Raw genomic sequence first — 24121 nt, forward strand, 5'->3', positions numbered from 1 at the left:
CTTTTTGTTAAGTGTCCAAAACCCCCTCATCAAATTGTTGTATTTGTGTGTGTGTGTGTGTGTGTGCGTGTTCAAGAGAGAAACAAGCAGTCAGGATATTCTGATGTTTTCTGAATCACTGAGCGTTTCCACTTTACAGCCGAGATCAGGGCTCGGGAACCTTTTTGACTAAGAGAGCCAGCAAAGTCTAGGACGTATTTAGAAATGTATTATTACTCACCGTTAACACGAATGGTTTTCCGTTCCTCGCGATTGGTCAAAATCCAGGCAAATGGTCGGAATGGAAGTCAACTTGGCGGCTCCGTCCACGAAGTTGTTATTGTTCGCTAGGCCGCAGGCCGCTCATTAGCTTGCGCGCTAGCTTTCTGCTAACTCTCGCGGATGTATATTGACGCTAACGTTAGCACGGGGCTTGTTGAAATGCCACTGATATCCGACTGCTTCATCGATGCTATTGTTTCATTGCAACTTCGAATCAGAAGCTTTTCTCTCCACAAAGGCGAATGAATCCGGCGGTGCATTCAAGTTGAAGTGGACTCGCCATTTTTTTTATACTCGTCGGCTGATTGAAAGGGGCGTTTACCTCTTTCAACGTGACGGCGAGTGTTATCCAATCAAAATTGCGGTTTCCGCCAACTGCAGCCCCGACAGGAAATGAATGAATGAATGAACGAACGGACGAAAGAGCCATCGATGATCATTTTATGCATGACGGCCATTCCGGTGTGAAGAGCTGCAGGCAAACATGACTTTTGACAATATCCAACAGTCTGGAAATGTCACCATGGCGATCGTGCAGATGTGAGACAAAAAACAAAAAAGAAAACTTTCCGGTTCCATTCTGAAGAGTTGAAACAAACAAACAAACAAACAATATTTGGCTTGCGGAGCTCATGTAAGGCGCTTGTCAATGTGCTCAAGAGAAAGATGCAGTTGATTCTTATGATTAAGGCATGTGGTATAGGAGGCCCAAAAATCAATCTTTTTTGGGGGGCTTTTCGACCTGTCCGTAAAAAAGACAAGCAAGGAAAGTATAAAGCGACTCATTTTCTGACACGTCAACGCAGTTTATATTCTTCAGCCAAAAGACAGACTGGCGTCGCCGGGCGCGATCACGCCGTCCATCGTTGCGCCGCCAGCTCCTCGCCGTCATCTCGGTTCTCATTGATCTCGGCCAGCGTGCGGACAAAGCGGCTCCATTCGTCGTTACGCGGGACGGCGATTTGCTGGCGGGGGAGAGCGCCAACGTTTCAGAATCGATTGTTGTACAGATCATCCCATCGATCGATTCGTCGTCTCAAAATGCTATGTCAAACGGAGCGTATGCCGTTCATTGCATTTTGGTTTTCTAAACTTCTACTACCGCTGCTCCTACTCAGTAGGTTCCTCTCCTATGTATTAAGTCATTCTTCAGAGAGGATAAAGAATATATGACTACGTCAAACGTAGCATATGAAGTGAATTGCGTTTTTTAAACGTTTTCTACGACCGCTGCTGCTACTGAGTAAGTTCCTCTACTACTATGAAGTCATTCTTGAGAGAGGATAAAGACTATACGACTCTTATTTATGTCCATAATTTGCGTCCCACCACAATCGCCGCTAAGCGCGAGCATGTCAAGGTCGTTTTCAGCCAATTTTGCGTCATTCCAAACAAAACAAAGGGCATTTTCAACCTGACTTAACAAGGAGGAAACTCAACTCAATGACGATTGTCTTTCCAAAGGCTGAAATGTGAAATAGTCGCTGTGACTTACCTCTCCAACGTCGTACACGAGAACTCGCCCGTCTGAATCTCCCGCGGCGATTTCTCTTCCGGAAGGAGCCCATCGGATCCTGTTGATGGCCGGGTTTCCGTCCACGGTCACGCTGGCGCTTGGGACCTGACAATCAAATGTGTGTGTAAAAAAAATATCTATACATATTATCATCTAATTAAAAGTACAAATGTGATGAATGTGGCGCGTGGCACCTCCGTGTCATTGTTGAGGTTCCACAGGTCCAAGTGTCCCACGCCGTCCACGCAAGCAAAGAGCGCCGGGTGCGTCGGAGACCACGTGACGTCGTAAACGTAGTCCGAGTTGTCTTCGAAGGAGTAGAGCGGCTTGTTGCTCTGTCAAAGCCGCATTGAGCCATTTATTGCGGCGGCGCATTGAGCGAGCCGGTCGCCGTCCTACCTTGGTGCTCCACAGCTTGACGGTCCAGTCGAAAGAGGAGGTCAGGAAGAGGTGCGAGAAGTCCAGCGGGCCGGCGGCCGTGTGGCAGTGGATGCCCGTGATGGGCCCGTGGTGGCCCTCGAAAATCTCGCTCACGCCCGCGTTGCTGTGGACAAGGTCCATGCTCCACTTTTAATCAGTGACGTCGGCCTCCGTTTGTCTCACAGTGGAGACATTGACATTTCACAGCAGCAAAAACAAAATAAGGCAGGCGCTCTCGAGGCGCCGTCTTCAAGTCAAAAACAACTGTAAATCCGCTTCAATTCCAAGCAGCGGCAGTTCCACGCGCGCATGGGATTTGACACGAGTTATGCGGACGTACGACTAGCGGCGCTGTGACCCCGGAAGCGTATTTTGTGTCCGCTTTCTAGCAATCCCAAAAAACAACGAGTCGCACCGCAGAGCCGTTATCCAAGTCATCAATGAAGCCGGCCGGCCGGGGAATTACTCGGCGTGAGCGACGCTTTTGCCTTATTAAACCGCAATGGCGGGATCATACCATTGCTAATGAGGCGGAAAATCATGGGGGCAATGACGGAGGTGAATCCGCCAACCGAGCGGCGATGACCTCTCAGAGTCGCCCCCCCTCCAGTCCTTTATTGCAGCATATTTCAATGTTATTTTTTTTTTTTTTTTTTTACTTGGATTGAAGCCACATTTGCAGTAGGGGATCATCCGGCTGTTTAACGACAACAGCGCTAGGCCTAAAAATCTCGCTTGGGGCGGCAAACTGTACAAAAAAAAACCTTTCCCGGCATTTAAAAGGGACAAAGCGATTCACGTCAAAGGAGCTTGACGTGGCCTAGTTGACAAGCGGAGAAGAAAATCATGGCCACTTGGCAGGACTAAAAGCCGAAAGAGCAGCTAGGCGTTGATTTGAGTGATTAGCTTTTTTTCTGAGGGAGGAGAGCAAAGTGGACACTTGTGGACGCACCTTCCATGACGACACGACATGTAGACGGAGCTGTCCTCGCTGCCCACCACAAAATTGTTGACGTCTCCTAACGGGAAAGAAATGGAGGTGACGGCGACGGCTCGGGACTGCTTGTACATTAACACCATGCTGTCCTGTTTGGGGGTTTGGGCAACAAAACGCAACCATTTTAAAAACAAAAACAAAACAGGATTTTACAATTCAAATGACATGCTCCCAAAATGGCCAATTCCACTTTCAAAATGGCCACCAATATCAAAATAATAATAATAATACATTTAATTTCCAAGCGCCTTTCAAATCACCCAAGGGCACTTTACAATGAAAAGAACAAGAAAGACTCGAAAAATAAAAGCATCAATAAGATGAGCAATAATCAAACTGTGAATTTCTCTTTGAAAATGGCCGCCGCCGGGGGGGCCGGGGGGCATCCGCTTTGCGATCGATCGATCGTACCTGCGGCTGAGAGAGCATGTCCAGGCTCCAGGAGCACATTTTGCCGTCGGTGGAAATGCTGACCAGGCTGTTGGCGTTTTGGGTGCCCACCACGTCGACGCAGTAGACCGGATGCTGCGGCGGGAAAAAAACAGCTGACGGAATCACACCAAAGTCTGACATTTTTTTTTTTTTTGGGGGGGGGGGGGGGGGGGGGGGGGGGTTTTGCAGAGCTACCTACCGTATGCGCGGCTAAAGAGAGGGGCGTCCTCTGCGCGGGGGTCCTCTTGTTGCTTCTGTTGTCCCACAAAACTATTTGGCCCGAGTACGTGCCCCCCACCACCATGTTGGGGTGGAACTTGGCAAAGGTGGCGGACATCAGGGCAGACTGGCAAACAAAACCCAAAAAAAGAGGATTAGCGGGCGCAGAAAAGACAAGATTATATCAGTGATGTACAATATATTTATAATACAGATTGGTAGTTGGAAAAGGTGCGCCTTATAGTGTATATGTAGATGGAAAAAGTATGAAAAGACACCATTCATTGGGGTTGCGCCTTATAACTCCAGTATACCTTCCTTATACGCCAGAAAAGACAATCAGAATAATAATAATAACGATAATAAACGACACTCATCATCAAAGATGTCATTTACAGGCACCTTTCAAAACTCTCAGACACTTTCCAGTCAAAGGTGAAGTTTTTGTGAGCAACGGCGGCCATTCGCGGCATCAAACAAAATGGATGGCATCAAAATGCCATCAATGGCCTCATACAATAAAAAGAATCCAATGAGCAGAGACATTCCGAGCATGATCGCCTTGATATTTTTTCTCCCTGGCGGTTGGTTGTGTTAAAAAGGCTCTGAAAGCGGCTATGGAGTTAAGGTTCATGCAAGTTAACGTGTGCTTTGTCTCAAGTCCGGGCGAGCGCCTGGAGGCAAGTCGCGTCATGAGGTCGGACGGCCTCTGCGATTGGTTGACCCTCGTTTGGATGGATGGCGATGAGGAACCCCCCCCCGCGACTCACGGACGCTTTTCAGTACCTGGCAGTGGAAGACGTACTCGGGTGTGCTTTTCTTGTACTTCATGTTCCACACTAAGGCCACCCCGTCCGGCTCGTGCGGAGCGTCCATGTTGTTATTGTAGGAGGCAACCAGAAGTTCGGGATACTAAAGAAAGAACGGCAGAATGGGATATGAGCAAGGGATGGATTTTGCCAGCGGCGTGAAGAAAACCTTGGCGGCCTTCAATCAGTGTCACAAGTCGTCATGCGAGCGAACGAACCAACGCAAACAAATCATGAGGGTCTCTCTCGGTGACCAAGTGACAATTTGGGTGGGACGTGCGGCGCAGAGTAAACCCTGACAGACTGCGGCTACGCCATCGTAAAACATCACGGCCGGTCGGGGGCAATTAGCCGCCGCTTCGTACACAATGAACGACTTCTGTTTGGGCAAAGGAAGGGACGTGTACTAAACGGGAACATCATTTTGGACACAACTGACTTTTCTTTCTCTGACGCTCTTGGATTGGATTGGATATGCCTTTATTCGTCTCACAGTGGAGAAATTTACATTTCACAGCAGCAAAGTGATGAAAGTGGGGGTCAGTGAATTGACCCCAAACCCACATCACTTACAAAAATTAACTTGCTTTGTTTCTGATGAAAGAAGAGAGCATCAAGTTTGCAACGCTGCATTGAATGGCGATGTAGTCCCAACAGTCAATATTGTGTGGGTTCAGCGGTGTGTTTGTTTGTATGAAAGAGGATGATAGAAGAGACCTGAGGCGACCAATCCAGGCTGGTGACAACCCGGTGCTTGGACCAGCGTTCATCTGTGAATTGTCTGTTGAGTGAAAGTTTGGTTCCGCCCTGGATTTCGCTGCGGCAAAAGAAAGACGACGTAGCATACCATGAAATCGTACATACAGGGTGTTAAAAAAACACACACACACACACACACACGCATTGTGCGGAGACGATTAATTACCCTTCCTTGTCTTCCAAGTCGCGGCCGCTGTAGTCAAAAAAAAGGTCAACGTGCTCCGAGAGCGCCCGCTCGATGATGCGAGTGCTGCGGTCCAAGAAATTCACAAAGTCCTCCGAATGTAAAACCTGAAGTTTTTCCTCTTCCGTCAGCTCGCGTTGGCTCGCCGCTGCGCAAGCGGGAGGGAAGGAGGAAGTTCAGCATCTCTTTGACTTTGATGGACATCTTCTACCAGTGGATGGATGGATGTCTTCAGTTGTTTATTATCATTATTGCATTATGTCTTTATTTATTTATGCGTTTACACATGTATTTGTGCTTATTATTAATGACAATGCCTATTTATTTATGTGTCCATTTTTTACTTCTCTTTATTTTTATGTATTGATTTTTTTTATTTGTTTATTATAAATGACAATAATGTGTTATTATTTATTTATGTGTTTATTTTTATTTATTTATTAATGACGATAATGTCTATTTGTGTTTGTGTTCATTTCCATTATTAATGACAATAATGTTTATTTACGTCGGTGTTTATTTTGTGTCTATGTTTATTTATTTTTCATTTCTTGATGTGCGCATTTATTTGTTTGTTGGTTTGATGTTGCGGAGTACCTTCTTCTTCCTGGCTGAGGTCGGGCTTCTCGGCCCGAGTCTCGACGAGCGGTTGCGGCGGAGCAACTTCTTCGTTGTCGTCCTCATCTGCGGAAAGGAAAAGCGACATTTGGAAAAAAGGGACGGCGTTTCTGGATACTCTTTTATCATCTTCTGCTTATGAACGTTTATAAAAGGAAAGGCTGCAAACACAACGGCCGCTCGAAAGAGGGACAAAGTCTGACATGTATTTTCACCCGTCTCGCGCATTCTCTTTTCCTGTTCTTTGAATGCTTTTGCCGTCGATAATGGCCACGTCAAATGAAAAGAAAGACTTTTGTATCTGCGCCTCGTGTTTGTTCTGTTTGTCAAGATTGACGCGGCCTTTGAAAAGGGACGCTCGTCGCTTCTACTAATGAGACCATTGAAAGGCCAGTCCAAGTTGTCAGTGTAGCGTGTCCAAGAGGCCAGTTGCCCCCCACCGCCGGCCCCCTTCTAAAGGCAGGCCAGGTGTCCGTCTCATCGGTCCGGCCAGACGACGGCGCGGTCGCCGAGGCAGCCGGCCGTAGCGGGATTGTCTCTTCAGCGATGGCACGGGGATGTGGGCACAGAGGGTTTGCGCTTGACTGCGCCGCGACAAGCACACCCCCAAACGGCAAGCCCGACGCAATTAGCCTCCAAGCGGGAGGTCGGGAAACTTCTATAGGAGCGCAGAGAATGTACAACAAACTACAAGGCGGAGCAGCTGGCAAACTACACACTGGTTGTACGTCAAAAGCGAGTGCAAAGGTTCTTTCAAAGCGCATCTTCTTTGGAGACCGTTGCTTGAATGTGAAAAAAAAAAAACAAATTAAAACATAGAAAGAAGAGGGGGGGGGGCTGGTTCATGCGAGGATTTCCTTATAGCTAGATAGCTGGCGAGATAGTTATCCAGCTAGCAAGATAAATAGCTTGATAGAATGTTAGATAGATAGCTACATAGATAGCGATTTGGCAACTAATGTAAGGCGACATTGACAGCGAGGGCAGAATTTCCTTCTCATCTAAATGATAATGTCATCTGTCACTTTGCCATCAAGTGATTTGTTGCCCTTTTTCAGCTCAATGGAAGAACACGCTGATGAGTTTATTGGTTCAAAGACGTTTTCCACGTACGTCCGCACGCTTTTCCCAGCGACGGGACGATCTGTTCTTTGGAGGGCCTCAATCAGGCTAAAAAGGACAAACAGTAATCAGCGTTTTTGAACCGGACCGGGCCTGCACTCGTCGGCCCCGTCCCTTTCGGTGAGGCGACCGCTAGCAATCAACTTGCCGAGGGGGCCGAGGGGGGGCACGGCGACTGAGAGACAATCCAAAAATAAGGCTGTAATGCACCTGGCAACCAAAATGGCCGGTGGGAGAAAAGTTAGTGATCCGGGATACGTATAGGGGAGGTGGGTGGCAATGAAAAGTGGGAGAATAGGGCGAGGGGGAATTCAGCTGGATCGGCGATGTCCTATATAGTGACGTCTTCTCAAAAAAACGGGGAGAGGGGGTGAGTCCTATTATGGCTTTAGCGCACCATTTAAGAAATTAAAAAGTAGAAAAAAGCTTTTGACTGAACAAGTACAAAGCTGGGATTTGAGAGGGGGCTTGCGACATATGAAGCAAAGACGGCCAGTGACGTTTAAGAATACACAGAAACGGCCCGTGAGCTGCAGGTGTCGAGGGGCCACAAAAGTCTGAAAGCACGACACGCAAAGGCCACTGGATTGGGTTTTTTTTTGGGTTGGTTTGTCTTGTCGCAACCTTTGCCAACCGGGAGAATCGCGGAGGCAAGATGGCCATTTGGGAGATTGCTAAAGGCACACCACAATGGGCAAGATCAAAAATAAAGAAGCTTTGACTACTTTCTTTCATTCAACTCAGAAATGATGATCCATCCTTTCAAAATAGCACACTGGAAACATTTCACGGCAAAACGTGGACAGCGGGTCTGGATTTGAAAGCAAACAAATAAATACACGAATGAATAGATAAATAACAGAGGAATACAAAACTAAAGAATATCTAGCTAGCTAGCTAGCTAGATATTTTTAGGTAGATAGCGAGATAGAAACAGCGCTAGCTAAATAGGTAGCTAGCTAGCTACCTAGCTAGCTAGCTAGATGGATAAGATAAGCAACAAATACATATATAAATAGACAAAGTACACAAATAAATACATAAATAAATAAATGAATATATGAATATAAAAATAGATATAAACAAACAAAAAATATTCTGCCAAACGGAAATGGAAAATGGATATCTGAACGAAGGCGGCCCAGTAGTAGAGTGGTTAGCATATGACTTGACATATAAGGCGCACCCTTGTATAAGGCGCAGTGAAGGCTTTTGGGCGCGCCTTATACAGCGGAAAATACGCTAGTTTTGCGTAGGGGTTGTTTGGCCAGCGTGACATAACATGTCCAAACGCTCGCTCGTGACATTTCAATCTAAAAAAAAATAATACAAAGAGTGCTGCCTTGGACAAAGACAGCGGGAATTGTGGCGCCAAACGCCGCCGCCCGCTGACCTTGAACGCGCCGGCATGTCACCTTTTTGCTCCTTTTGACGAGGTGATAAAAATCGCTCAATCAGAAAACAGGCCTAACGCTACATTGCACATGGAAAGGCACAGAGGCGAGCGAGCGCGCGAGGCGGATGCGGCGCAGGCCTCGGGAGGCGACGGCGTGAAAACGCCGTGTCACAGAGTGTGGGAGAAGACAGCCAAAGCTGATGAAATGATTATATGGTGCTTACAGGGGGGGGGAGACAGATTTCACACTGAAAAGCTGCCTGGACGCATGTTGTTGTTTAACAATTTTCGACAGTGAGCAGAAAGAGCAATGTGAAAAGCAACAACACTAATGATTTTGTTACCCCCCCCCCGTGACCCCCTCGCCGGGTCACCGCAGACTTGTGGTCAAAGTTAAGGGCACGACATCATCCAGAAAATCATACTGACGCGGATAGGTAGAGTGGACCCCTTTTTGCACATTGTCTTGCCGTCATTGAGTTAATTTCAAGTAGTTTTAGTTCATCGACATTCTGATGGCGCGGATGTCTTTCTCACATTGTTCAACGCTGAAAAGCTTGCTAAAATGGTGTACTTGACCTTCTTTTTGCTGTGCCATGACAGGCGTCTGAGTCTCTTTTGTGTAAGAGAGCGTCTCGCGTGGAGGGAAATCCACCTGAGTGACTTTAGCCATTCCGAGTTTGGAAGCGGCCCGCCTAAAAAAACAACAACAACAGAAACAGAAAGCCAGTTCAACACCGCACGAGCCAGAAGGACAACAAACGAGCTCAATCCCTTAGTGGAGAAGTCTGGCGTGAAATTGCAACTTTACTTTTCAAGCTAATATTCGTATTTATTGGAGCTCGTGTGCGTGCAAAATGTCATTCATTGATGGAGTCGTGACACGTAATCATGCCAGACATACGGAGATTTGAGAGAAGGGAAAATGACCAGGAAAGGAGAGAAGAGAGTGTCCGGTACCCCATGTGAGAATCAGAGTGAAGTTGGAGAGCGGACGGGTCAGAGTCCCAATGCAGAGTCCTGGTTAGTGTCACAGCAACAAGGCCACGTTAGTGAAAGACACAGGAAACAACGTTAGCATCGTTTGGTCCACAACATGCACATTTAAAAAGGGGGCGCATTGACATTCTAAAACAAACAAACAAATACATCAATAACACGGAAACGCACAATTGTGTCCATTCAAAATATTGAAAGAATGAGGTCACAAAAATACATTGCACTCTGTATGGAGCCAAGAAGATGAGCTACCAGTACGACCCCGAAAGGTCAACTTTTACTAACGCGGATTTGACATTATGCAAGAAATCATTTCCACGGTGTATCAGTCTCTTTCTTCATGAATAAAAAAAATGTCAGTGTGGTTTTTTTTTGGCATAAAAATGGATTTCATAAGGAAACCCCAACCATGTTGCCAAGGGAATTGTTGGTTTTTTGTTTTTTTTCCAGTTGGGGTTGAGTCGGTGGGCGGCGGTTGTCATGTGAACATCTTCATCCGCCTTGAAAATTCAATTCCATTTCCTCCCTGACTGACATTGAGATGCGAATCCGCCCATCACGCGCGCACGATGCGGGCACCTGGCTTCAAAAAAAAACACAAGAAAACCGCTAAACGCGAGCGAGCCAAGGTGTTAACGCGCAGCCAAGATTGTGGCACACCAAAGGCTCCCAAAGTCGCTCCCAAGTAGAGCGGCGTGCCTCAGGGAGAAAACGTGACCTCCGCATGTGTCGGAAATGGCCACGCCGGTCAGGGAAATGAGTCAACGCCGGGAGGGCTTGGATGGGGGGCTTGCATTTCAGCCGAGGCAAGGCAAGGCGCTCTAATTGGGGCTTAAGAAGTCCCCCGGGCATCACAACAACAGCCCGCTCTTTGATTCTTCAATCAATCAATCAATCAAAAAAAAAAAAAAAAAAAAAAAAAAACACGCTGAAAGCAACTTCTCATGCGTCGCACGTCATTGGCGGCGCGGTAGCGCTTGTATCATTTTGTACTGTAGGAAATGTGTCTCGATGGACGTACCTTGGTCCCACAGCTCCGTCCGAATCTTGGCTCCCGCTCTCGCTCAAGCTTTCTGCCGATTTGCCAGTCGGAGATGTGGGAGCGACGACTGTGGACAAGAAGAAAAGAAAGACAGCTTGAAATACAGTACTTGATATAGATAGCTATCTGTTAGCTATCTGGCTGGCTAGCTAGCTTTCTATCTATTTGACTTACTTCCGGGTTATCCTGTGACTGTAAATTGACCTTGAGAGGTATGAAAGGCGCTTATAAATGAAATGTATTATTAATATTATGAAAAGATCAGGACATCCATTGGACTTTTTTTTGGCAAATACTCTTCAGATTTCAGAGGAGCACAATAGTTGAGCTCAAAGATTTTTCAGATGAATCAGATCATACTAATGTCAATATTAAAAGAAGACTTGAATTTGTGTTTGATCGCCATGCTAAGAGTGACTTTCATACAGTATATGGATAAACAAATAAGCAAAAACACATACATAAAAAACAAATGAGAAAGGAACCAAATAAACAAAAAATAAATAAAAACACGAATAGATGCAAAAAACAAATACACAAATAAAAAAATAAACAAGACAATAAATAAACAAATAAATGGAAAACGAACCATGTGTCTTGTAATGACATTTGGATTCAATGATAAATAAATATAATACATAAAAAATTGACAGGTAAACAAAAACACAAATAAAAAAAAAACAAATACATACATTAAAAATAGATATAGAAAAAAATAATAACACAAATAAATAAAAAACAAATAAAAAAATAAACAAGACAAGAAATTAATCAACAAAATTAAACAATCGATTCGATAAATAAACGTTTTTTCCAATGGAACTCGACTGCCATCTGTTGTTAGAAAGTGGTAGTGTTGGAGCTCCGCATGCCAGTAACTGAAATTAAAAAAAAACTCATTCTTTTCAAGCAAATTTGCTAACAGTTGTGTTTGACTTGAAATTGAGCAGGATATTTAAAGTTCTGTCGCCACAAAGGGACATATGTCTTCTTGTGCCGGTCCCAAGCCCGGATAAATACAGAGGGTTGTGTCAGGAAGGGCATCCGACGTAAAAGCTTGGCCAAAACAAACATGCGGATCAAACCTCTGAAGATGGACGACACTGATTTGCTGTGGCGACCCCGTCAAGGGGAAAGCTTGCCCAAAGGAAAAGAAGAAGAAGATTTAAAAAACTAAACACATTGAAAAAATCGTATTTTGGGACCGCACATCCTTTGTCGCATTTTTGGAGGGAAGTACGATACTGTACGTACATCAAATTTGACATCCTGTTTGTTTTTCAGATGGACATCCAATTTAAATTGTAGTCCTTCTACCATGAATTCAGTCAATGTTTCTCATAATACCAAATATTTATTTTCGATTCTAAGTGCGGCTAGCGCAAAGGCTATGACAAGAAGGTGGTGGAAACCAGAAACATCCACCGTGGAAGGAAGAATGCTTTGAGAAAAATCGATCACATGTATCAAATGGAGACGATTACTTTGAGATCGCAACAAGAAACTTTTTGGAAAAAAATGCAAAAGATGGATGAAGTACATCACACCGATCGATACAAACATTATTTGTTGAAATGTAGGCTCAAATAGGACTGCATTTAAAGCCCGCCCTAACAGACAGCGTCAAAGAAATGTACCCCCTCCCCTTTTTTTCCATTCATTTTATGATATTATGTATTTTAAATAAAGTTCACACCGTTATATTATTCAATGCTTTACTCGTCCTTACATGTTTTGTATGACTCACCTAGTTTTGGTTCTTTTAAAATTGAACAATTCCAGCGTAATAACAGAAAGCTTCAGCTGTTAATAAAGCGCGAGACAGACGCTCCCCAACTTACAAACACGATACGTTCCGAACGGTCCTACGTTAGGTGAATTTGTTTGGAAGTTGCTTCAGTGCGTTATTTTGTATGGAATGTATGTTTAAGGCTCATATAAGTATGTTTAAGATTTATAAAAGTATATTGAAGGGTTGTATAAGTCAAAATATATGATCTATAAAGGTATGTACTGGTACAACTGGAGAGAATACTACATATGTTACTACAAAAATGTTTGTATGTACCGTTGTTCGTAACTCAAAAAGTGGGCAAGCGTCTGTAGAAATCAAGATGTATTGTACGTAGAGGTTTTTTTTTCTTTCCCTTTTCATTGACTGAAATCACAAGACGTAAAGTGTAAAAAAAAATGAGGCGGAGGTTGGGGACCATGATAGAAAATCCACGTACCCACAGAAACATCAGAAGCGATGCCAAAACTTTGCAGCAGCGCATCCGCTTCATAGCGCTTCTTCTCCAAGTCAGACTCTTCATGGCGAACTGAGGTTTCTTTCAGTTGATCGGCCTGTTTTGGCACCGCAGAAAATTGACATGGCACTAATTCCGCAGAAAAGGACGGTAGAAAAGGTGCTATTTGTTTGAAGTCAACTCATGTGAACTATCAAATCATACGAACACTAAGAAAAAAAAGAAGATTCTATCAATTGAAGAATGTGTTTTGCGATGGTAAATATCTTCCCCTGAAGGGAGTCTCAAGGACTTCACAATATTTATTTTCAGTGCTTGAATCACATGCATGTGCAAAATTGCATTCACGTCATCCTAAGAGATTTTGGTGTCACGTCTGTTTCATCTCCAAACGCCCGCGTGTTCTCACAAGAACAAACAAGACTTGTTCATTGGCGACAATGAGCCATCTATAAAATGCAGTCAAAGTTGAAAGGTACCTCCTTCTTCTTGCGTTCCTCCTCCTTGCGTTTCTTTTCCTCTCTGATTTGAGCCAAGCGTTGCTTCTTTCTCTCAAGCTCCGCTTTTAGTTCGCTTTTGTCAGACATGATGCTGCACAGAGAAAATGTGCATTCTGTTTTGAGCACAAATATACTCGGTGGGAAAATATTTGTCAGGAGCTGATACACAATGACTTCAAACCTGACAGAGATAGATAGATAGATAGATAGATAGAAGAGTACATTTTCCATCAATTAAGAGCTCTATGTTTCATTGTTTTGTTGTGTTTGCTGTGGTATAGGACAGAAATTTACCAACGTGTGTGAAATAAGAACAATCACACTAATACAATACAATGTGAGAGATGAGGAGGCACAAAAGCGGGTTACGTGGACGAATGACACTGATTCGCTGATACATACGTACATATACAATACAATACAATACAATACAATACTACTGATTTCTCAAGTGTTTTCACAGCACCTGGAGCTGTGATAAAGCGCTTAACAAAACAGTTTACATCAAGTCAAATAAACGGGACACACTACAGAAAACAGGGACGCGAGTGCAATCTGAACCACTTTTCCCTGATACGCTTTGTTGTTTAACGCAGTTTGAGATGAAGTATGAACGAATCAAAGTGTCCCTTTTCCAGCGGATAAGAGAAATAAAGTCAAAGACGGATTATTTTATTGTACGAACTGCTAGAAAATGTACATTTCCACGAATCAATTCCTGTCCAAACGAGACACAAAACTTGAGAGCAAGTAACACGATCGGATTCAAGCCCCACCCTGTACAACCGATCGCCACAATTTGCTCCCTACGAGAGATCCTGTCAAACTAAACTCCTATTTTTGGCACTTGATATTCTAGATATTCGCATTTGTACACGTTATCACTATAAATTCGGTCATCTATTTCATCTTAGATGACCTCGACTGCGTCCGCTGTTAGCCTTCCCTGCTAAAATTAGCGGATGTGCTGTCATTTACCAGTGCGCGCAACATGTCCGATAAAGAACGGATACGCGCAAGTGTCAAGATAGAAGATCAGTATTTAAATCAAAGTTGAATCTCAAGCAATCGATCCATTAATACAGAATTGGATGAATCGACGAATGAATCAATTAGCTGTCAGTTCTCGCGTCTCGCTCCGTCCGCAGGGCTATCGCGCGCTCACAGCTCTCGCCAAAACAAAAACACCTCCGAGGCTATTCAAGCGATGTAAAGAACCAAAATGTAAAAAGCGTGAGCTACTACAATTCGACCAGAAATGTCTATTAGCAATCAAACCTTCAATTGGGTTTCGGGCCGTGATGGCGTCTTTTAGCCCCAAAAAAAGTCAAAACAAAGCAGGATGCGGGAAAGTACGGATCCCGCGAAGGGGCAAATTGGGCGTTTGGCGTTGTGTGCGGAAATTAGGGATCATGCAATAGGACTACAAAAATCAAATAAACTGCTCATACTCCGGTTAAATGTGAGATAAATCATAAAATAGATTACGGTTGGTGTATAATAATAATAATAATCATAATAATAATAATAATAATAAATTTTATTTCAAGCTCGGGAGGAACAGGATCTGAGGTAACGAGAGGGAATAGAAATTTGAAGGTCAATAGGTATTGGGGGGGGGGGCAAGGTTATGAATAGCGCAACATGTAGAAAGAATGATAATACAAACCTTCGAAGTGAACAGTGATACCTGGGCCGCTTTATTGAGAATTACAAATGTTTCAATTGAGAAATGTGTGTCCACTTGAGCAAGCACCTTCTTTGGCACCACTTGTAAAACAGTGATATCGCTAAACATTACACGCATTATTCTTCTGGCTTTATTGTGGTCGGCATATATTACGGAAAGTTGAAAAGAACATTGTACTTGCTTGACAACTTTGTAAAAAGACCCGTGACAATTCAATGAGATATGTTTCACATACACGAGTGAGAGTCAAATGACTTTTATTGTCAATATGCACGATAGAATCGGAATAATCGCAACATAGAAAGTGAAGGACCATGAGAAGAGTCGGTTGATTATCGGTACATGCATGTCATCCCTGTTAACATACAATCAGATAATCGTGCAACATCGACTATTCATAGAAAAAAAATAGATGGAGGGTAATCCCCGATAACGAACAGTAAAAAAAGGAGTGTACATTGCTTCAAAATCCCAGTTGACTTAGAAATTGAGTTGAGCTAATCATCAGATGTATTATTCCTCCTGCGGATCTCCCCAAAGGCATCGCTCTCGGCTCCCGGTGAAAGTTGAGACAAGGCCGGAGCCACTTTTGGTCCTTCCTCACTGCCTGCGTCGGAATGCACAATATGCAAAGTCTGCTCACTCGGCCGTTTCCAAGACGGTCGAGTGGCAATCCAAAGGATTAGTCCTCCAAAAAGGACCAGAAGGAGTCCCAGAACGTTGACAAATATTGCTTCGGGGGGCGACTGGCTATATTTTGGGTTCTTTCTACGAGGCAAAAAAAACAGTTTGACTTAGTGCTTGTCCATACCTTACACAAATTCAGAGCAAATACTTTTTTTGCGGTACTCACAAGGCAAATATAAGTTTCTCGGTGATACCCATGAGTGCCGCCGCTATCACGGAGGTGAAGATGAACAGGCCGCTGTACACATGAACGGGCATGAGGGCTGCTCTCCACCAGATGGGTGCAAATGGCAGCAAATACAGGCTGACCCCGACAACCAGCTGCATACAACCAAGAAACACACACATATATATAAATAAATAAATGCATACATACATAAACAAACAAATACATCAATAAATCAATGACTAAATAAACACTGGTCAATAGATGAATAAATAAATACAAATAGATACACAAATAAATAAAGAAATAAACAAATGAATGTTATAAATAAATAAATAAATAGTAACTAGACAGCATGTACACTGTCAGTCCTTACTTATATGAGTCACTTGCAAAAGTTCCCGTCTGTTCAAACACATGCAGCACCACGAGGCACTCTATAAAAATACAGTAATTGCCATTATGAAAAAAAAATCCATCAAAATCAATACCTGGAGACAATAGAGGATGATAGCTGCCAAGCCCACCCAGCTGTGGAGACTGTACATGTTGGGGATTTTGGCAGCATTATGAAAGTCAAAAACCGCCACTGTAGCAACAACAGCAAAGATGAAGGCCACCAAGTTCAAGCTGGCGTGGATGAACTTCACGGTTAGTTTGTTGTACTTCCAGCTCCATGGGAGTCTGTACACGATGATGGCTGCAAGAGACAATGATTGTCAGTCGATCAAATGCTCGTTTGTATGTCAGAGGCAAAAAAGGCTCCGTTTATGAGGAAGACTCAGTTAGGGAGGGCATGTCAAATGTTGACCCGAGGTAAATTCTGCCACTTTTGTGTAAAAGGTGCCGTTTACTCTTTAACGAAACACAATATTGGCAAGAAGAGCCACCCGGTTTGACGCCATTTGTGAACATGTCAAAATGTTGACTAATCACACGTGCAGGTGGTGCATAATTTAGAGAAGGATTTTTTAGGTGTAAAATGTAGATATGATTTTTATTTTTGTGTAACTTGATGCAAGCTAATGCGAGACAAAAAACTTCTGTCTACGCTAAATTGACGTAAGATAATGATGAGAAAACAATCCAAAAAAGCTTTGAATAATGTTATTATAATGGCCTTTTCTATAACTGAAGAGGTGGTAAAGAGATCATAAATCAGACCACTAAGGGGAAAACATGTGATTTAAGTTTCACATTGTGTTGCTAAGCCTGTCCTCATATTCTTAATTTAGTTCAGCAGCTCATCGCTGTTTTTTTGTGCCGTCGATAAAAATATTTTTGTGGTCTGTTGGTGCCATTGAGCCATTTCAAAACTCACTTGTCACTTGTACATTGGGGCGGGGGGCGTGTTTATTTGTTAGTTCTGCTCAAATATTATTTTATTTACTCTCCGGATCAAGTTAGAAAGAGCGTTAAAACGACTGCATATCCATTGCAGGAGGTTTTCGTATCTTACGAAACACTTGGCTCTCCCAAGAGTGAAGGAAACCGACGCGATCGTTTCAGCGTTTGGTAAACAAACTCGTTCGAAAACAGTGCAACGCTGCACACGTGGAAGACGAAGAGTTTCTCAGCCAGAACAATGCGCAAAGTCTGCTCACAACACCAAGCGAAGCCAAATCAAACTCACCCAAACCTTGCAGGATGATAAAGCCACAGACGTTGAAGAGCGGGTGCCAGTTGAATTGCGCCGATCCTCCGTCCCACGCCAGACCCCGTTGATAGTAAAGGACCCATCGTAACACGAAAATGATCGCAATCACACCCACAAGGGCGGCGGACGATAAAGCGAGCAAAAACCGCTTGTAGTCCTCCATGGTGTTTTTGTTGCGCTTGCTTGTCGTTGTCGGTCTTGTCCGGGCAACTGGATGACAAAGACGTCGCGGAGGGTTCAAGTCTGTTGTGGGCAGGCTCGAAGTCACGTGACACACGGAGAGCAACGCAAAGTTGTCACCGGGGCGTTTTCTAACTTTGGAGCCTACAAAACTCGATATACCTATTTACTTTTTCTATCCCCTTCCGTAACGCCCGGCTCTTCTACTTAGTTAGTTCGTTATATTACTTAGTTAACACACAAATCATCTTTCCAAAACAAAAAACAAAAAGATCTTGAATTTCGTCAATGATCACGAACTCTTCTCGAATTTGGGTTAACACTTGTTAAGAGTTGAACAAATTGTTCCTCAGATTGTTCCAAGTGGAAAAGTAAGCGTTCTGAAGCAACCCTGAGATTGTCATTTTTGGAAATAATTAGCAACCAAATATGTATCATTTAACGAAGGGGGAGATTCACTTGAGGTAGCTATATCCTTGTTGGGCCATAAAAACAAACAAAAAAAGTTCATCTTTTTTCTTGCCCACACAAATAGTTCTTATTTTCTAGAAGGATCATTTGTTTTTGAAAGACTGGAGGGCATCAAGTAATCAGTGATTTTTCAAGTAAGGGACTAAAAACGAGGGTGGGGGTAATGTGTGCTTTGCAATATGGAAACAGGATAATGTGGTTGTTGTTTTTTTGGTTATTTATTTAAACAAACATTAGAAATGAGTCCAAAGTACTCAAGGCAAACATTGCAAATACATAGTAAGAAACTTGTCCAAACTAAAAGCAACTACCATTCAGCGTCGCTCCTGTTTGGTGGCGGTTTTGAGCTTGTAAATGTGGCAGCAGACGTTGGTGCTCTTTTGTTCAATATGAACGATTGTGTCCTTATCAAAGATCAGGTCATGTCGATAAGTCTGCAATCAAAGATGAAAGTTCACCTCGGGATATTGGCTATATATCTTCTTCACGCAATCGTTGCTCACCTCATCCCACGCTTCCAAGAGTCGGACGGTCTTCAGTAAGCGTCCGTTCTGGTTGTCATGAAGTCTGACCTGAGCTTTGCCTTCCCCATCTGCACCGTTGGTGACCACCACTGCCAAAAGGTCCAGTTCGTCCTCATAGATGACAGTACGGAACGTCTGAAACATTTTCATTCATCTTTCTGTCAACACATTTCATTTGTGTGTAGCACGTGACTGACGGATTTCAAAAAGCAGCTGCGTGCCCCAGAGGCACGCCGACGAATACTGTGACTTTAGAGAGGAAGCGAACAGCAACTATATCTTCTTCAAATGTGGTTTTTTTTCTCGCCACCTTTACAAGTCCAAAGACAGCATTCTGATTAATCTTGCATTTGTGTAATACAATTTCAGTAGCGCGTTTGGCAAAAACAATAGATGTTGTGATTGTTTGTCAATGGAAAAAAAAGCTCCCGAATGGCCCGAGTTCGGAGATCGGAACATATTTCCATACCTCCTGATCAGGGTCATCGTCGAGCTGCTGCAATCTTCTTTTCACTGTGCGGCCTGAAGAGGTGACAGTGACTTGCGATGTCGACTGCGTTCGGCATCGCGTACATACGTCCAAAAAAATACAATAACATAAAATAGCATTTGTTTGACAGGAGCAAAAGTCAATCAAAAACATTGAAAGGAAGACACTTGCAATGCTGTTCCGCTGAGTTGCCATTGAGAAATCTTCTACGACTTTTGATGGCAAGCTGCTGTTCAAGTCACCGAGGATTTTAAGAATGCTACAAAGACACACACAAAAAAATGAAGCATTCTTAACAAAGAAATGGAGGTCTTCTTCAAAATATGCGGGCTATATTCTGTATCTGTCATCGTTACAGTATATAACATGCACGTCAATCAAAATGCTGATTGAAATTTCCACTGGTCAACGTGATGTGCAATGTGTACCTCATTTTTTTTTCTCCTACTCACTTAATGGTTGTGGGCCCGGCATGAATGATTCTTCCGGAGTCATCAGGATGGAAGAAAATTGCATCGCTCTCCAGAGAGTAACAGCTCATATTTTGTATTCCATTAATAGCCTAAATGGAATCATGAAATGAGCTTGTGCAGTGGAATCAAGGTCTAAAACTACTCAAAAAGGTACCGATGGAAAGAGGTAAAAAAATAAACATCTTTTTACAAGAAATTCCCGAGTACAAAGTTATGCGTGACAAGACAATCGATAGACATAGGCCGATCAGCTAAACATTGAAAAGTGACGTTTGTTCCAAACGAAGTCTCCAAATTTCTCATTTCGGATACCATGGTGCTGTCTTTGAGCGAGCGGAAGTGGTGAGTCCCTTGGTGGCATTTTTGTGGCGGCGTGTGAATGTAATGCCAAGGAAAGCCTCCAATGTGGACTCCGTTATTGGAGCAGGACACCTCAAAAAGCACAGGAGGGCAATCTGTGGACAAACGAGGCCAAAAATTACAGACAATCATCGGTAAAAAGTCAGATTTCACCGCCAAAGTGTGGATCGAAAAGTTATAGCGCAAAGTGAATGAATGACACCTCCCTGTAATGCGGATATTTAGCGGTATGCCAAAAGGAAGGTCTCCCACCGTTTTGCCGCTGAGAAGTGAACTGGGCTTCCCAAGCGTTAATTTCTCCACTCGGTACTAGAAAACAACATTTCATTCACTCATTTGAAATTTGGACTCCCCAAAAAAGCATAGATTCTAAATATAGATTCGGACAAAAGCTGAACAGCTTCATTGCCTTTTGTTAGCCCGATAGCATAAGTGCTAGACGTTTTTATTTTTGATGGACTACAAGAAAGTTACAAATGAATGAAACCATCCGTCTTCTTTGCTCGGTGAGACATATTTAACCGCCACGGACTAAACAGAACCGAGCCTGTCTGACCGTTAGCTAAAAGCCGCTAGCATAAACTCACAACAGGCGACGACTCTTCGCTAACTCCCATGTCACTCACTAGACGAGTGAATGAGTTGATTTATCAATGCGTCTATTCGAGAAAAGGACATACGTACAGTAAAGTCTCGTCATATCGATATGGGATATATCGATAGTCCCGGTTATATCGATACTATTTCTATGCACGCACGGAGAAAATTACATGCAAACAGGGTCGGATATATCGATAGTCCCGGCTATATCGATATTTTTTCGGACTCCCTTGAATATCGATATAACGAGACTTTACTGTATTTTAAATCCATTTGAGGAGGACGGAAATGAAGGCTAAGCAGGATACGGAGCCTACGCACCTTTTGCACAATGTGCTCAAAGCTAAATAGCTTGATGGCCTTTTTGCTGTAGGATACGGCCAAGACGCCCTGAGATAAATCCAGGTCAAGAATGCCTCTCCCGAATACCTGCAAGATTGAAATGGATCTCTTCATCCACCACACCCACGCTATTCAAAACCAATCTACAAACCTGTTGGTTGACTTCCATCATGCCGACAATTTGTAAGGGGAAAACTTGGAAGATGATCAGATGCATCACTGGATTTTGGCTCAGACCGGCCTGGTAACAACAATTTGGAGACAAAAATGCTGGTGAATTGTTCTGAGCTTCATTTATTTGCGGATTATAGCACCACTGTTTTACATTTGATGCAACTGTCCCCACGTTCAATCATTTATGAGTGGTATATATATGAGTTTCGGATTTCTATTTGGCAGTGGTGCAGATTTCTTGTCAAATCAGGTCATTGAAGGCATTTTCACCTGCCGTGACAAGGATGTGCCTTTGTTTTGGACTGATTTCACGTAAAATATCTCTTGAGAAACATCCCAGCTGAGGTACCTTGAACAAAAAGAATCACGATAATAAAATAAAGAGCAACGTGAAGCACAGATATTTTGTTGAAAAAAAAAAAAGAAAGAAAGGCTCAATGTTTTTGTTTTTGTTGTTTACGAACCGGAACGTGTGTTTTGAAGAGAGGAAAACTCTCTCCAGCTCTTGTCCCGTTGACTCTGATAAGCGGTACAACCAATTATTGGCTGTCAAAAACAGCAGACTGGACTTGTGATCAGAAGGAGACGCTAAGGTGGTTTCCTGCCAACACAAAACAGATTGACACTTGCAGTCAAAAGAAAAGTGTCGCTATGACAACGGAAGGTTTGGCAGCGTCCACTTACAAGTGGGCTCTGGCACAGCAAGGTATCTTCAAATTTATCCACTTTGGTTCGGTGAGGTAAATGGTAGAGAGCGTGAGGCTCGGAATGAATGCTGAAAAGTTGATCAGGAACTTAAAATACTCACCACCAAAGACCTCCGCATGTTCATTTTTTTTCTTCTTCACAATTTAGGATCCAAGTAGATAAAAGACAACATTTGCAAAACAATTCATTTGTACTGACCAACTGTAACACTTCAGGTAATTCTCCAGGTAGATGTGACCATTTTCATACAAGATTGTGGATTTAGAGGTCTTGGTCCACACTTTACAGAAATTCCTATGGTCCTGAATGATGACATTATCAATTAAACATGAATACAAACCACGCTACATTTCCCCCCCCCCCCTCCATTACCTCAAAAAGGATGCCTCTTAGGACCTTCGTATTAAGCCTTGTTAAGGACCCACCATTTCCGATACCTCGTTCTCTCCAACTCAACACTTCAGCAGTGTTTATGTTCCGTTTTTTTCTCCAGTAATGCGCCATCATCTGCCGGCATTTCTCACCACCTCTCAACAGACGACAGGCTCTGCAAGAAAACAACAAACACTTTAATATACAGTAGATCCAATTTCCTTTTGTGTTCAACCCCTCCATAGGAATGAACGCAACAAACATACATTATCAACACCCATTAGACATAATAACAACAATAACAACAACAACAACAACAATAATAATAATAATAGTATTTTTATTATAGTGTGAAAAAACACACATGATAAGTTTTGTTGAATGAAAGATACAACATAAAAATAATACTAGGCAGTGACGTGTACTCAGGGGAGGCAGTGCCTCACCTGTCATCATGGAAAGCTGTCATGGAAATATCAAATGAAAAAATAAATTAAACAGTTATATGTATTTAGTGATTTGTACTTTGAAGTTCTTGTCCATTTAACTTCACCGTTTGAGGATTTTTTTCTAAATCGCTGAATTTTCACATTTACCGTTCAAATACTTACTAAGTAGAGACGAGCAGGGAGGCAGCAGCCGGCTGATCCTCACTATGGATTGCGCAATCACTATGCTTACTGTGCTGGCTTGCTCTGCAGTGAGACCGCATTGCTGTCCTTCTGCATATGTCACCGGCCTCAGGCCGAGGGGACACCTGGGTCGTCACAGGCAGGTAGCACTGTGAACGACGACACGAGACAACCGTGTTAATCAGCTTCACACAACGGCATTTTTGACCATTTACTCATCAAAACATCAATTCAGCAATTTCAATATCAGAATACATTCATGTGTAGATCTATACATTGTATATATCCTCCACATTTGCACATGCTTATGCACGTCTGCCCGCTCGTGTGTGTTGTACTGGGAACTACAATTGACATCCAAAAATCTTCATCAAAACAAGGTTTCATATCTAGCATCGCCCAATAAGTCCCCAATTACTTTAACATCTTGAGAATGTCTAACACTTAGTATTTTGAATACCTGTGAACGACGAGGAAAGACGACACGAGACGACCGTGTTAATCAGCTTCACACAACGGCATTTATGACAACTGCGCATGCGTGAGCTGAGCCTACATCGCCTTCCTCTGTTCCATTCACAGGCGCGTAGCGCCCTCTCCTGACTTGGTAGTCTAATCGACTAACATACAATAACAGAGGTCGTTTCTAACCCCCTACACATATCGCTATTAAAGCGTTCAAACACGTTTAGTATATGAACTAAATTTCTACAGTATATAATGTAGAGTCATTGTACATTATAAACACTGCACTACAGTGTTTATTTTGTTTTATTTTTATCAAAACGCTGTGCGTAGGTGAGGCACACAGTTCTCCCGCCTCATGACGGGCAGGGGGCGCTTGTGATTCCAGAGATACTTCTTACTCCACGTCTGCAGAATAATAGAATTAGAGACAGAAAGCTACAGTAAACGCTTAGCAAGTAAAGTGCAACCCTGCAGTCATTTTTTTTTCGTGTTGCTTGGCCTCACTTTCAGAATGGAGGATTACATATCGAAATTGAAAGAATTTTCTAAACTGGACTTTCAATCGAAGCAGGAGGTAATAATTAAAGGAAGACCAACACCGGAG

General features: G+C 43.2%; 3 protein-coding genes across 6 annotated transcripts; all 3 read right to left on the reverse strand.

The window, feature by feature from the left end:
- Window positions 1-688: 688 nt before the first annotated feature.
- Window positions 689-14898, reverse strand: dync1i2a (dynein, cytoplasmic 1, intermediate chain 2a). 2 transcript variants are annotated; one of them, XM_089003279.1, is made up of 17 exons: window positions 14802-14898; window positions 13503-13614; window positions 13006-13120; window positions 10754-10841; window positions 9694-9753; window positions 9313-9428; window positions 6195-6281; window positions 5580-5745; window positions 5372-5471; window positions 4632-4757; window positions 3826-3972; window positions 3606-3719; window positions 3150-3283; window positions 2177-2321; window positions 1972-2112; window positions 1757-1882; window positions 689-1226 (listed from the first exon to the last, which is right to left on the reverse strand). In XM_089003279.1, the coding sequence occupies exons 2-17, from the start codon at window positions 13608-13610 to the stop codon at window positions 1113-1115; spliced, it is 1887 nt and encodes a 628-aa protein (XP_088859405.1). In that variant the 5' UTR covers window positions 13611-13614; window positions 14802-14898; the 3' UTR covers window positions 689-1112. The 2 variants fall into 2 exon arrangements, with proteins under 2 accessions (XP_088859405.1, XP_088859406.1); XM_089003280.1 differs by lacking the exon at window positions 9694-9753.
- Window positions 14899-15453: 555 nt separating this feature from the next.
- Window positions 15454-17971, reverse strand: cybrd1 (cytochrome b reductase 1). Its single transcript, XM_089002623.1, has 4 exons — window positions 17700-17971; window positions 16558-16766; window positions 16067-16221; window positions 15454-15981 (listed from the first exon to the last, which is right to left on the reverse strand). Exons 1-4 carry the CDS (start codon window positions 17884-17886, stop codon window positions 15711-15713), a joined length of 822 nt encoding a protein of 273 aa, XP_088858749.1. The 5' UTR covers window positions 17887-17971; the 3' UTR covers window positions 15454-15710.
- A 602-nt stretch (window positions 17972-18573) lies between these two features.
- On the reverse strand, window positions 18574-23578 carry dcaf17 (ddb1 and cul4 associated factor 17). Of its 3 annotated transcripts, none has more exons than XM_089003242.1 (15): window positions 23510-23578; window positions 23029-23198; window positions 22418-22592; window positions 22244-22347; window positions 22022-22112; window positions 21802-21938; window positions 21608-21686; window positions 21315-21404; window positions 21143-21250; window positions 20428-20530; window positions 20174-20316; window positions 19841-19950; window positions 19368-19647; window positions 18878-19033; window positions 18574-18808 (listed from the first exon to the last, which is right to left on the reverse strand). In XM_089003242.1, the coding sequence occupies exons 3-15, from the start codon at window positions 22550-22552 to the stop codon at window positions 18689-18691; spliced, it is 1656 nt and encodes a 551-aa protein (XP_088859368.1). In that variant the 5' UTR covers window positions 22553-22592; window positions 23029-23198; window positions 23510-23578; the 3' UTR covers window positions 18574-18688. The 3 variants fall into 3 exon arrangements, with proteins under 3 accessions (XP_088859368.1, XP_088859367.1, XP_088859366.1); XM_089003241.1 differs by having other exon boundaries at window positions 19368-19451; window positions 19560-19647; window positions 20174-20530; XM_089003240.1 differs by having other exon boundaries at window positions 20174-20530.
- Window positions 23579-24121: the final 543 nt, after the last annotated feature.

The sequence above is a fragment of the Hippocampus bargibanti genome, linkage group LG08 (genome assembly GCF_051943395.1).
Source record: "Hippocampus bargibanti isolate YZ-2025 linkage group LG08, ASM5194339v1, whole genome shotgun sequence".
Lineage (NCBI taxonomy): Eukaryota > Metazoa > Chordata > Actinopteri > Syngnathiformes > Syngnathidae > Hippocampus > Hippocampus bargibanti.